General features: G+C 35.7%; 1 protein-coding gene across 2 annotated transcripts in view; it reads left to right on the top strand.

The window, feature by feature from the left end:
* LOC125075002 (fatty acyl-CoA reductase wat-like) overlaps positions 1-14,294 on the top strand; it is a 44,229-nt gene that overhangs the window by 15,219 nt on the left and 14,716 nt on the right. For both annotated transcript variants that reach the window (XM_047686536.1, XM_047686534.1), the window contains exon 2: positions 1,731-1,899. In XM_047686536.1, coding sequence (XP_047542492.1) covers positions 1,733-1,899 — 167 coding nt within the window. In that variant the 5' untranslated portion in view covers positions 1,731-1,732. The remainder of the gene's footprint in view (positions 1-1,730; positions 1,900-14,294) is intronic.

Here is a 14,294-nt window from a genome sequence, read left to right as displayed (position 1 = left end):
AAATTGGCCGTCTTCAGGATGAAGTAATTTCACTAATGTCTCGGTGTCGCAATTGTTTTCCATTTGGACATAATTACTTTTGATTATAGCAGTTAACTACATAACCAAGCGTTATAAGGCAATGTTCAGATGACGAAAATTTAACGGTCGATTTCGACTGGCGTCTTTAAATAAGAACGTCTGTGTGTAATAATGTCGACTCCACGCATGCTCTTAATTTTAGTGTTCATAATTGACTGTTATCGACAAAAGTTTGGAAAGATGTTGCTCTTGCTACATGTAATTTGTGAAATGACAGACACGATAAAACAAATTAGACAAGTTTGAGTAAAATCAAATGATAGAAAACAAAATTGTTATTAATAATCCAATGTCGAGTAAATGAAGAACAAACAAAAAAAATGTTTAAATGATCTTATATAATATAAAAAAATCTGAGTGACGGATAAAGAGAGGGAAAGGAGGAGGATAACGCTTTTTCCTCACTTGATGATTTCTGGCAGTTCACTCTAAGTAAGTCACGTAGAAGAACTTCGTTCCAAAACTGATCGCACTTATGGCCCGAATAAAATAAACATAGAACAGTAAAAAATTAAGAGAGTTCAACAATCGTAACGGAAACAAGAATTTGATCTTGATTTTGAAATGACGTCATGTCCCGATGGACTCGTGGAGGTCTGATGCGTCGGAACTTTCCAACGACTTGACATTGACACGGTTTTGGATTTTAAATTCAATGTATTCATAACTAATTGTTGCCCGCGCCTTTACGTGCGTTTTAGGGCATTGGTTGTCATGTTTTAGGCAAAAAAAGTAACCTCTGTCCTTGCTTGGAGTTCAAGTTTGCTTAATACCAAATTACATCAATTACGGTTCAGTCTTTTAGCCGTGAAAGAGCGACAGACAGACAGAATTATTTCACATTTATAATTTATAATATTAGTATAGATATGGATTGTTGACTGACGGTTGCAAATTTTAATTGTATAAATACTGCTTTTTATTTCAAGTAGATAAGCTGACGGAAAAAATATAGACCAGTTACAGGATATATAAATGAACGTAAAAATCTCATGTTATATATGCCAATCATTACTTTATCCGTAGTTTTTTTAATAGCTTTTTTTTTAATACCTGATGGTAAGTAGTCTCCATAGACATTGGCGATAAAATAAATAGGTGTAAGGAAAGGTTCCTTAGATCTCCATGATGCCATCAACCTTGGGAACTAAAATATTTATCTTTCTACACGCATTTACCCTGGCTTACTCCCTTTTCGAATTTAATAAATACTTAATATTGCGGTTTGACGGTAGAATATTCGATGAGTGTATAGTAAAAGCCGAGATGGCCCAGTGGTTAGAACAAGTGCATCTTAACCGATGATTTCGGGTTCAAGCCCGGGCAAGCACCACTGAATTTTCATGCAGTGAAGGAAAACATCGTGAGAAAAACTGCATGTGTCTAATTTCAAAGAAATTCTGCCACATGTGTATTCCACCAACCCGCATTGGAGCAGCGTGGTGGAATATGCTCCAAAACCTTCTCCTCAAAGGAGGAGGCTTTAGCCCAGTAGTGGGAAATTTACAGGCTGTTAATGTAATGTAATGTATAGTACCTATTTAAATGGGTTTGCACGATGCCCTACCAAGGAAAATTGACCATTGCCCTAGACTTGAATACTATGAGACTATTTGACGAGTTCTTATATGTGTGTATCCTTGTTACAGATATGGCGCTAACTGATCATACAGATTTGAAAATGACAAAAATATTCGAAGACAGCGATGTGGACAAAAATGCCGGATCTCAGATACAGAAGCTGTTTTCTGGTTCGACAGTTCTCTTAACCGGCGGCACTGGATTCCTCGGAAAGCTGCTGGTGGAGAAGCTTTTAAGGTATTTATCCGATACTTTCTTATATAATTTACAACGAAATTAAAGACGAAAAAGTTTCGTGCTTCGTCTTTTTTTTAAAGGTTTTTCCATATCGCTTTTCAAAATAGTCAAATTTCTTTTCGTATACACATTGAGTTACATTCGATGTTACATTATTGATAGTTACCTTGCAAACTGCCGTTAACTGGCATACAAATTTACTAGGATTCTTAATCTACGTACCTAACAAAATTGAATATAAAAATAAATACCTAATAACATTGACATTTACAATAAACATTACATAATTAAAGATCCAGCCATGGAATGTCGTATTGAATATTGAAAATGATATTTCATTAATATATTTTAACAAGTCGATTACCATTATTTAAAAGTGAAAGCATTGAATTTGGACGATTTCGCGAATTACTCGTTAAATTTTATACCAGAATTGTTAATAAAAATATCACGAGATATCACGGATACTTTAGTAGCGAATATTTGTGCTACAGGAAATTAAATTATTGTTATTAATATTGTGACTACTTGAACTCCTTTATCGTTATAAAATCGAAAACAAAATATTCTTCATTCAAGTAGTTTTTTTATAGGGACTTTTGAATCGTCAGTTCACAGAATCGTTTTAAATTGAACCACCGGTTCCGAACGTAGATTCCAAAGAGTAGAACTGACAAGAAACTCACCAGTTACTCTTATCCGACACTTAAAATACAAAGTTATATAACCTTGTGTTTTTTTTTTTTTAACAAACGATTTGAATTCGTGAACTGTCAAAGCAAATTTCTGCGAATTTTTTTATTACAGAAACGTATACCTTGCCCCAAGGAGGTTTTATTGACTTTGAGTCGGTAACTTGGCCTTATATAATACTTACTTCTCACGTGTATACGAATTGTTGTAAATAACAATGTCTTCAAAATTTAAATGTATGTTTTATTGCGTTTAACAATATTGTTAAATAGATTATCCCAGGCAAGTGTTAACTGTATGGAATCGCGATAAACCTTTAGTTCAAATATGTAAATGGCGTGATTTTAACGCTAGAGTTTATTCAACTTACGAGGTTTTTTAATTGTATTTTTACTTTCATAATTATTTATAATTAATTACGTCTGAGAATTTTGTGTTGTACTTGTTTCCGTCCTCGGCTTCGCTTGCTTGTATGGGAGAGGTGAGAGGCGGTGGATTGTATTAGATACGTCTAAGCTAAATTTCGATTATCTTTTATTTTTATATATACAGGATATTAATTGTCTTCGCACACTAGTGTTAGTAAATATGAAAATGTAATAAACACCACTTTAAATACTGAAGGATATCCTTTGGTGTATAAGGTTAATGTATTTTAACACAATAATCGCATTAAGTCTCTTAAATACAAAAGCAATTATTTAGTTAATTAAAACATTTAAACTAGAACCTTCTATGTTGCGGTGGTTAAGCATTGTACTGTGTGGTACCACTGCTCATATATTCAACTGCCAAACAGCGATATTTAGTATTGGGTCCTTAGATATGAAATTGACGTTTTGTCGTACTGACCTCTTTGATCTGAATCTCCTCTTTGGTTAAGAATTCCAATTTATAAATTCATATAGCTGGTACGTTTGAGTTTTGAAAGCAGTCGTTCATTTGTTTTTCCGATTTTTTTTTTCTCTGGCGTCGCTTCTTACCGTACAATGGAAAACATGAAATATCGGTATATTTACGAGTACGAGTTCTACCGTGGCACCAGTGCTGCAGAAACAGCTCAAAGGATTAATGATTGGTGTCGAAAAAGAAAGCACGGCACGTTTTCGTTCTAGAAATTTCGACCTTCAGAACCAACCCCGTGGCCGGCCGGAGAACAGTTTGGAAAATGAAGACTTGTAAAATATTATTGTGCTCCGGTTGAAGTGCTTGAGTCAGAACTAGAGGCACTATATACCTAACGCCCCTAGTTCCCAAGCTTGATTGCCAATTGTCGTTTTAAGGGTCGGGGTTTAAAGTAGTGTTGCATTCCACTATCGATAGTATCGATAGCTCCCCATGAGCAATACTATCGATAGTATTGCAAAAACCGTTACTTTTAACCTCAAATATCGATGGTCCAAAACTATCGATACTATCGATAGTATCAATAGTATTGCTGGTAGTATCGATATTATTGCCATAATCAATAGTATTGCTCACGGTATCGATAGTATTGGTCAAAACGATACTATCGATGGTACTATCGATATCCTGAATAGTTTTCTAATTTCCTATATTAAATTTGAAAAGTCGATGCCCTATATATATCGGGGTGAACCAAACGTTAGCGCGATTCAGAATTTATGTCAATTTCACGTGTTGCAATAAGTTCAAAGGGTTATCTCAATAGTAGCGGAGGTATTTACTCGGCGGGAGTTTGTTTATTTAGTACACTATGTTAATTTAAACTGTATGCTCTTTACGCATACAAACTTTATTGATATCACAAATAATTTTTCGTCGACTTTTTGTCCTTAAACGTATTACGTGTGCTACCTTGTAGAGGTTATTAAACCTTACACAATCCCTTTACTTGTGAAATGAATCTTAAAATAAATTTTGATTGCTTTTTTTTTTAAACTTTGCTTTCAAGTTTCCAGAATGTTTTTTGATTTTTTAGACCATAAAAAAAATCGTTTACATATATTAGTGGTAGGGCTTTGTGCAAACCGTGTGGGTACCACTCATCAGATATTCTACCGCCAAGATACTGTTCTGTAGTGAAGGATTAGTTCGTCATTGTAATTTACGATGGTGAGATTTAATGAACCGCCCAGCGCCTTTTCCATTTTCCTACGGATTTTTTTCCGTTACTTTATTATTGAGAACTATAAAATAATAAGCCTCATTGTTAAGGCTGAGAGTTTTTAAATACAGGAAATTTAGTTTTTGAATATTGGCGTAAAATTATTAACAAATACATTTCATTCAATAACAGTAACTATAAAGTACGAACACCTAAATATTTGACCGGAAATGACCATAAACAAGTAGGCACGTCACACGACTTGATCAACAACCTTAGTCAGGACAGCAACCCGTCGACAACCCGTCCCGGTATTGCACAGGGATAAACCTTGATTTACGCGGCAAATTTAAGGCTCTCAGTCGGTAGAATTTTTTCCGGCGTCTTCAAGGATCTACGTCATCTTTCAGCCAATTCACACAAACCTTTAATGAATCATACACCTAAACCTTCCACGTGAATCATTCCGTCAGTTGGTGAAAATCGTATGAAAATCCGTTCCTACTGAACTTACTACTTCTTGAGTTTATATTTATATATTTAGTTCAGTAGTAGTAGGAACGGGCTGATGAATCTCCTCTTAGAAATAAGTCACAATAACATGACACAAATGTGCTATCAACCTTGTGAGCTAAGACGTCGATGCCAGTTACACTGGTGAACTCACCCCTCAAACTGAAACACAACCCTACTAAGTATTCCTCTTTGTCGGTATAATATATCTTTGCTTTGTACGTTGTGACTAGATTACTATAATTGCGTATACATACTATTATATCAATACATATAATAAAATTGTAAAAGGTCGGTGTCTGTACATGGAAGATTTTCATAATTTTCGCAAAGTTTAAAAAAATCATCGTCTTACTTCTATTTATTTCATTCTTTTTTATTTTGTATCTTTATGGGTTATTTTGATTTCCTTTTGAGATAAGCAATCCTGTCACAAATCCGAAATATACGAAGTCGCGGGCATAAGCTAGTATATAAATAAATAAATATAATATGCGTTGTACTATTGACCCCACGGGGTTAAGTAGTCTGCGGTGTTCGCATATATTAATAATTTCAATTACAATTGAAAAAAAAAAAGAAACTTTAGCTGTATATTTTATACAACCAAAACCCGTCAGAACAACTATTCAATATAACCTTCTAAAAAGTAAACGATCAAAAAAGGTTTAATATACATTTTTTTTAAATCACGTAACCAGGAAATGGATTCCAATAAAATTGTTACACATCTCGTATGGTTTTTAATAAATTTAACTGCAGTAATAAAATGGTTCAATAATGTTTAAATTGCTTTGTATGATGTTTTTAATATGTTTTGTACTTGAAACTTACCCCCTGATATATCTCCCAATTAAGTTGTTTTTTTTTTCAAAAAACTCTTACTAAACTTAGCCTTAGGGCCTTGTGCAAGTCCTTCTGGGTAGTTATCACACACTCATTAGATGTTCTACCGCCAAACAACTCAGTATTGTTGTGTTCCGGTTTGAAGAGTGAGTGAGCCAGTGTAACTACGGTACAAGGGACATAACATCTTAGTTCCCAATGTCGGTGGCGCATTGGAGATGTAAGGAATGGTTAATATTTCTTACAGCGCCATTGTCTATAGGCGGCGGCGGCCACTTACAATAGGGTGGCTCATATCCGTAAAAAAAGAACTATTTGTCGCCCGCAATTTTATTAGACACATGCAGGTTTCCTCACGATGTTTTCCTTCACCGCCGAGCACGAGATGAATTATAAACACAAATTAAGCACATGAAAATTCAGTGGCGCTTGACTGGGTTTGAACCCGAAATCATCAGCTAAGATGCACGCGTTCTAACCACTGGGCCATCTCGTGTCATCAGGCAGGATGTGTTATATGTATTTAACTAACATGGAAAAGTGTAACTACTGTGTTTTTACCTGTTCTTCTCGGTAGAACCGGTCGAGGCTTACTTGATGTAGAGTACTAATTTGTAGACGATTCGAATGTGACGAAAAAGCCTACTCGAAAGTATATTTTGATTCTAACAGACAACGGGATAAATGCCAGTAAATCAATCGTGATTTCTGATTTTAATGATGTTGAACTCGTTTTTATTTTTTTATTTTTAAGAATATTAATAGTTTTACCGTTTTAGAAACATTAATAAATTAGTATTTTTTACGGACGGGTCGTGACGTAGTTCGCTAGTATATGAATGCACGTATCATTATAATGCAGAATTTATTCGACCAGTTTTTCCACCTAGTTCAAAACTTTCCACTGTATTATGTTTGCATCGTTCATAATTATGCGGTTGACTGACATTTAACGTTAAGTATAAATAATTAAGGTAATTTGTTATTTGTATGTTTTAATATTAAACTGCTCGTTGATCTGGTGGCTAGGTCGCAGGAAACTGAGTTCAAAGTCCGATAGAGAGCTAATGAGTTTGTCTTTCGGATTCGGAAATCTCCTCTAAATTCCAAGATAATATATAAATATTGGACAACATCACATACATTACTCTGATCCCAATGTAAGTAGCTAAAGCACTTGTGTTATGGAAAATCAGAAGTAACGACGGTACCGCAAACACTCAGACCCAAGACAACATAGAAAAAATAACTTTTTCTACGTAGACTCGGCTGGGAATAGAGCCCGGGACCTCGGTGTGGCGTACCCATGAATACCGGTGTACACACTACTCGACCACGGAGGTCGACGAAAGATGATAATGATCTACATCTATCATGTTCGAAAATCTTTGAGGCGATTTTGGCCTCGCACTGGCAGTTTTTCCGAACTGATACGACTTGGGAACCTTCAAAAGCCGTACGTACCTGCAAGCTCTCCGGTGTTGCAGATGTCCATTGACGGTGGTAGTCACTTTCCATCACGTGAGCCTCCTGCCCGTTAACGTACTATATGCACATCACCTGACGATTAACTATTAAACCGCAAGCGAAACCGCGGACGACGGCTAAGTGGTTCAGTTAAAGTACTTATATTCAGTAGAAAAAGAAATTCAGTAGTTACTATTTTAAAACAATCAAAATACCATATTTTGTACATAAATAATATAATTGTTGTACATACTAGTATATGTACTAACTCTAAGTTCGTTTATCTCAACATAATATAGTACATAACATGCCTTATTTATCGTTATATATCTTTAATATGAACCAAATTATCATAAACACTTCCAAGTATTGTCGTACGGTTTTTGTCGCAGTTGTTGTTTGAATAAATCCTATCCATCATATGATTATAATATGTAAATTTAATTGCATTAAAATGTCGTTTTAATGTAAAAAACATTGTAATTAACCCAGTCGGTGCTCTACTGCAGGGAAATCAATGATATGTTTACTTAAAAAAAACATTCTTACATATTTTTTTTATATGTAAGGTTGACAGGCAAATGGGCTGCCTGCTCACCGCTGTCCAGAGATTTGGTACCGTTATTTTTAATCATCCCTTCATGCACCACCGACCATAAGAACTGAGATGTAACCTTGTGCCTGTAGTTACACTGGTTCAGTCAAATAGGTACTCAACAATAAGTAACTACCTGGTGGTAGAATATCTGATAAGTGAGTGGTATATACTCAGACGGACTTGCACTAAGCTCTGTGACCAAGTAAATAAATTAGTCAAACAAAAATAAATCGTTTCGTATTTGTTCCCAGCGCACCAATAATTGTTTCCTATCAAAAATTATTTAAATTAAATATGAGGTCCAACAATATACCAGATATATATAAACAATATTAAATATATTTTTAATTCTTTAATGCAAATCAATACTTTATACCACCTAGATGTCCGAAAATCCACAAGAGAGCGTTTTTTAAGACATTTTCTGCCTCGCACAACTACTCTGTGGGACCAGCTTTCGCCGGCGGTTTTTCCGAGCCGATACGACGAGAAAAGAGCGTACTCCTTTCTAAAGGCCAGCAATGCACCTGCAAGACCCGGGTAAATAACACATAAAAAATAATCTCCACGAACAGACACGGTTGTTGTGTTACATAGCGACGAAAAACGGTAATCGGCTTACTGTACGCTTGTCTCCTACCTTAGAGCGACACTTATTCTGTGTATCTAAGCATTATTAGTTTGAGGATTGTTTCCATTGTTACTCATCCGTATATATAGGTACGTCTCACTTCATCTTATACCGTTGTTCAGTATAAAGTTACAGATGTCCATGGGCGGTGGTAGTCACTTTCCATCAGGCGAGCCTCGTGCTCGTTTGCCACCTATGACATAAAAAAAACTTAAAACTAATTTTAACATTTGGTTGAAACAAAATTGCATGAGGTGCAACAGGCGGCCTTATCGCTAAAGCAGCGATCGCTTCCAAGTAACCCCAGGGCATACTGGTTGTATAGTAAATTTGGGAAAGAGTACAATTATTTCGAATTACGAATTCAATACACATATAGATATATGTAAATACATACATAAATAACTATGTCTAATACATGTAAACTTATTTAAATATAATACGTTTTGTAATGATCGGAGTAATTAAAAAAAAAAGAGTTAATTTTTTTTTTATTTTAATTATTCCGAAGTAATCTTAGATACCTACTCTGTCGTAAGGTTACTCTTGATTACTTAACATCGATCTTATTTACTTAATTCGTATTATGTAACTATGGTTGTAAATATTTGATCGTCCTTCAAACGATTGAAAGGTTGATAGGTTGATATTATCGAAGCAAATGTTTATTCTTCGACAAAAAATCCTATTATAGTTAAACTTTCATATACATCACTAACGTTATGTATGAATGATGAATATCATATATGTAAATTTAGTTCATATATATGTCGGAGGAGCAGGATACCGAACAGTTGGGTTTGGGTATTGATTGGGGAGATATTCACAAAATAAAACGTTTTTAATATCGTCTTATCACTGTATCAATTGATTCAATAATCGTACACCAGAATAATATCAAAGGATTACAATGTTTAATCTCTATTAAGAGCAAATGGGTTTGAAGGAACCATCGCATTCAAGTCGTTTGTCAAAACATAACGACTCGCGTTGCCATGACACTTACAACTCCATTCGGGGTGACGCGCTCTTAAAAGTAAATCAGCCATCAAACATTATTGCCAACTGCTCGATTCATTAATTATCCAAATCAGCAACCGAAGTAACCGCGTCCCGTTACATATATATATTTCAAGTTCAAGGCAAGTTTGAATCCAAGTAATATGCACCGTGATTTTACTGCTTTTTCATTTTCTCATATATTGGTACCGTAAGCGGATTTTTGTCCCAGTGATTACGGGACGATATCTGCACATGCATTAGCATTAGCAGCCCGTAAATGTCCCACTGCTGAGATAAAGGCCTCCTCTCCCTTTGAGGAGAAGGTTTGGAGCATATTCCACCACGCTGCTCGAATGCGGGTTGGCGGAATACACATGTGGCAGAATTTCGTTGAAATTAGACACATGCAGGTTTCCTCACGATGTTTTCCTTCACCGCCGAGCACGAGATGAATTATAAACACAAATTAAGCACATGAAATTTCAGTGGTGCCTGCCTAGGTTTGAACCCGAAATCATCGGTTAAAATGCACGCGTTCTAACCACTGGGCCATCTCGGCTGCACATGAATAATCGGTTACGGTCTCATTTTGAAGAGCTCCAGTCGTAGATGCGCAGACAATTAAAGAGGATTCTTGATTGTTATTTGCTAAATTGTTACGATTTAACAAAGAACTAATTTTAGAGAGCGGGTAAATGTTACTGTCCTGTTAGGGAGCGAAAGTTAAAGTAAATTGTTTTCGACAAATTCCAATTCTAACTGAACTAATGTTTATTTAATCAGCCTTATATGATCGTTGTTTCATGTGCTTAATTTGTGTTTATAATTCATCTCGTGCTCGGCGGTGAAGGAAAACGTCGTGGGGAAACCTGCATGTGTCTAATTTCAACGAAATTCTGCCACGTGTGTATTTCACCATGCCGCATTGGAGCTGCGTGGTGAAATATGCTCCGAAACCTTCTCCTCAAAGAGAGAGGAGGCCTTAGCCCAGCAGTGGGAAATTTACAGGCTGCTAATGTATGTAATGTAATTTATGTAATGAGAAGTTGGGGTGGGGTCGGTGTGTAAATGGAGGAAAAATTTGGTTAGGGTTGTAAGGGAAATGATTCATTTCTCCGGAAATAATGATTCAATTAATGTAAAAAAAAAAAAAAACATTTATACTCTATAGAGTATAAATTATATTTTATAATATATAATTTTCTGTGTTTATAAATAGCACTTGCGCGAATCCGCCGCGGTTCGCTAGTAAAGAATACTCACAAAGAGAAGGGCGGTGGTGGTCGGTGGTTGAAACCGTACGAAGCAGCTAGTTAGACATCATTTAAATTTAACAAACGTCCGTCCTTACATACGTAGCCCTCGTTTCGTAACATTTTACTTAAAACACATTGAAATAAAACAATTTCTATTTACAAGTACAAGTAATAACTCGGTTACAATTGACATACTTTAAAGTAGTTAACTGCCGTGTTGGCCTAGTGGTTAATTAAGGCTGTCGATCTCGAGGTTCTTAGTTCGTATTTACTGAAGCGAATTCGCAGTAATGGTTCGGGATAAGTTGGTTGTTTGACGCCCTCGTGCCTTGGAATTTACATCGTATTCGGTTTGGAGGAATACATCGTGAGGCAAACTGCACGTCCCGGATGAAACTTCTTCACTTGTGTATCATTAACTTTTAAATCAAGATTCGCGGTGAAGTGGTCTTAGAAAATCGCGCTCGTGTACTTATCCGATCCGATCCGTGTAATGTACTTCAAATGCTTTTATGAACACAACAATACTGAGTACTGCTGTTTGGCGGTAGAATATCTGATGAGTGGGTGGTATCTATCCAGACGTGCATGCAATAAAATTTATTTGATAATCGAATAAATATATAATAAAAGATTTTATTATTAATATACATAATGTATGTATGTATATGTTTTTTTATGTAGTTTTATATAAGTATGTGCATATATTCTTATATGTTGTTAATTAACTTTTAATTATTTTTTAATTACCGCCTTCATGGTTTTTCGGTTTGACCAAAAGGTTGACTGGCAGAGAATGCCTTCAGGCATTAAGTCCGCCTTTTGTCCCATTAACTTTATGGTGGTCAATAAAGGATTTAAATAAATAAATAAAATAAAAAATAAAATTTAAGTAATAACCTAAGCTGTTCAAGTTAAATATTAAATAGTTTAACTTAGATTAGTAGTATGGGTCATCGGTTACGAATAAGCTGAGGTTAATTTTTGTGTGGAATAGTCGAAGTAGGAACGAAATAGAATCGGAAAGGAATGATTACGTTATTAGCTTGGTGGTAGGCCTTTGTGCAAGCCCGTTTTGGTAGGTACCACCTACTCATTAGATATTCTACCGTCAAACAACAGTATTGTTGTATTCTGGTTTGAAGCGTCAGCGAGCCAGTATAATAACAGGCACAAGGGACATAACATCTTAGTTCCCGAGGTTGGTGGTGCATTGGTGATGTAAGGAATGGTTAATATTTCTTATAGCGCCATTGTCTATGGGCGACGGTGACCACTTACCATCAGGTAGCTCATATGCTCGTCGTCGTAGGCATGATGTACTTTATGTATTTAACTAACATAATGGTCTTATAAATATGTAACTACTGATTTTATTGCCGGTAGAATCAACATTTCGAACAGGTCTTAAAATAGTTTTGTAAAATGTCAATTCACGAAAAAGTTTGTTAAAGACAATTTGAATTAAATAAATTTTGATTCAAAATATATTTAACAATACACCAAGTAATAATCTAGTTCCGCGTTTAAAAACCAAGGTAGACACAATTATTATAAAATAATTTAAGAACACGCGTGCGAAAACTGTGCGGAATTTGTTGTACTTGTTTTAGTGGTTAGAACGCGTGCATCTTAACCGATGATTCCGAGTTCAAACCCAGGCAAGAACCACTGAATTTCAAGTGCTTAATTTGTGTTTATAATTCATCTCGTACTCGGCGGTGAAGGAAAACATCGTGAGGAAACCTGCATGTCTCTAATTTCAACGAAATTCTTCCACATGTGTATTCCACCAACCCGTATTGGAACAGCGCGGTGGAATATGCAGCCCAGCAGTGGGAAATTTACAGGCTGCTAATGTATACTGCCAGCCCTAATGGTCTTCACTGTCGCCGGGCGGGGAAGTGATAATACTCGAGTTGAGTATTGAGAGGGTTAAGGGTTCTGAGTACGAGCGTTCTAAGTGTGACCGCTGTGAGGCCGATTCTTCTCGGCTTAGGACGATAGGAGCGACGGAGAGTTAGAAATGACGACGACGAGTTTAAATGATTGAGGAACTTCGACCCCGGCGCCTGGATCAGCTACCTCTTTATTGTTAGCGATGGTTTTGCACTATCGATAGCCATTAGTCAGTAAATTATTTTGAGATAGGTATAATTACGAAGTCATAGTTCTCGATAATGTTCATTTTATCCAGATATCCTGAATAACTAAACTATCGATAGTTCTACAACACTAATGAGTATACTGTTACCCTTGACCCTAGTTACCCTTTTTTTGCTTCGTGTATGTAGTAGTGTTTAGTGTTGCATATCGATAGACTATCGATAGTTAAGGTGTTAGATATAGTATCGATAGTCTATCGATAGCTCTCCATGAGCAATTCTATCGATAGTATTACTTTTAACCTAAACTATCGATAGTCCAAAACTATGGATACTATCGATAGTATCACCGCTACCAATTAGTATTGCTTACAGAGAGCTAGCGATACTATTTATATCCTGAAAAGTTTTCGAGGTCAACTATCGGTAGTCATATTAACGATAGTTTTGCAACGCTGGATAGTGAAGCTGTCATCTCCGTCGTTCAGGGCGTGCATAGGACGCTAGAGTTTGTTTGACCTTCGAGCTATGCTATTTCAACCTATATCACCCTATACTAATATCTAGACAGCGCGATTCAGGAAAGTGACATATTCAATCAGCGCCATCTATCGCTACGGACTGTAACATGCGCAAATGTTGTAATATTAGTTTATTAATTATTTAAAATATATCTTAGAGTAAACACTTTGTTTTACCCGTGCGATGTAAGATGATAAGGCACGGACTACACCTATGCGATGGAATAATTTAAAACTGCCACCACACATGTGTCCAATCGAGATAAGATCAACATTGTATGGATCTAGGCACAAAGACGTGTGCGTTTTTCTATGATACATGAATTAAATATATATTTAAACTATAATTTGTAATACTAAGTAACAGTAGTAACTATGTGTACTGTAAATGAGATATGTATTTGAACTTTTGGTTGATTTTGATACAAAATAACTTGGAATACTTCCTTTAATAATCGTGTTTGGAGTTATCGTCCGTTTTCAAGTTTATTCGAGACAGACAAACAGGGAACACAACAATAAAATTATAGTCAAAATATAATTTATTTTTTTATTAAGGACCATCAGCAGTCACTACACTTATACATGTTATAAATAAAAACATATACTAAATATAAAGTGTGCGACCCTTTAAGACGGCCACAACATGCATTTTTAGGTACAATACACAGGGATATTTTTTACTAAAATAATTT

This window comes from Vanessa atalanta, chromosome 29 (assembly GCF_905147765.1).
Source record: "Vanessa atalanta chromosome 29, ilVanAtal1.2, whole genome shotgun sequence".
Taxonomy (NCBI): Eukaryota; Metazoa; Arthropoda; class Insecta; order Lepidoptera; family Nymphalidae; genus Vanessa; species Vanessa atalanta.
The sequence above is the reverse complement of the archived record's forward strand: the minus strand, read 5'-3'. Positions and strand labels throughout refer to the sequence as shown.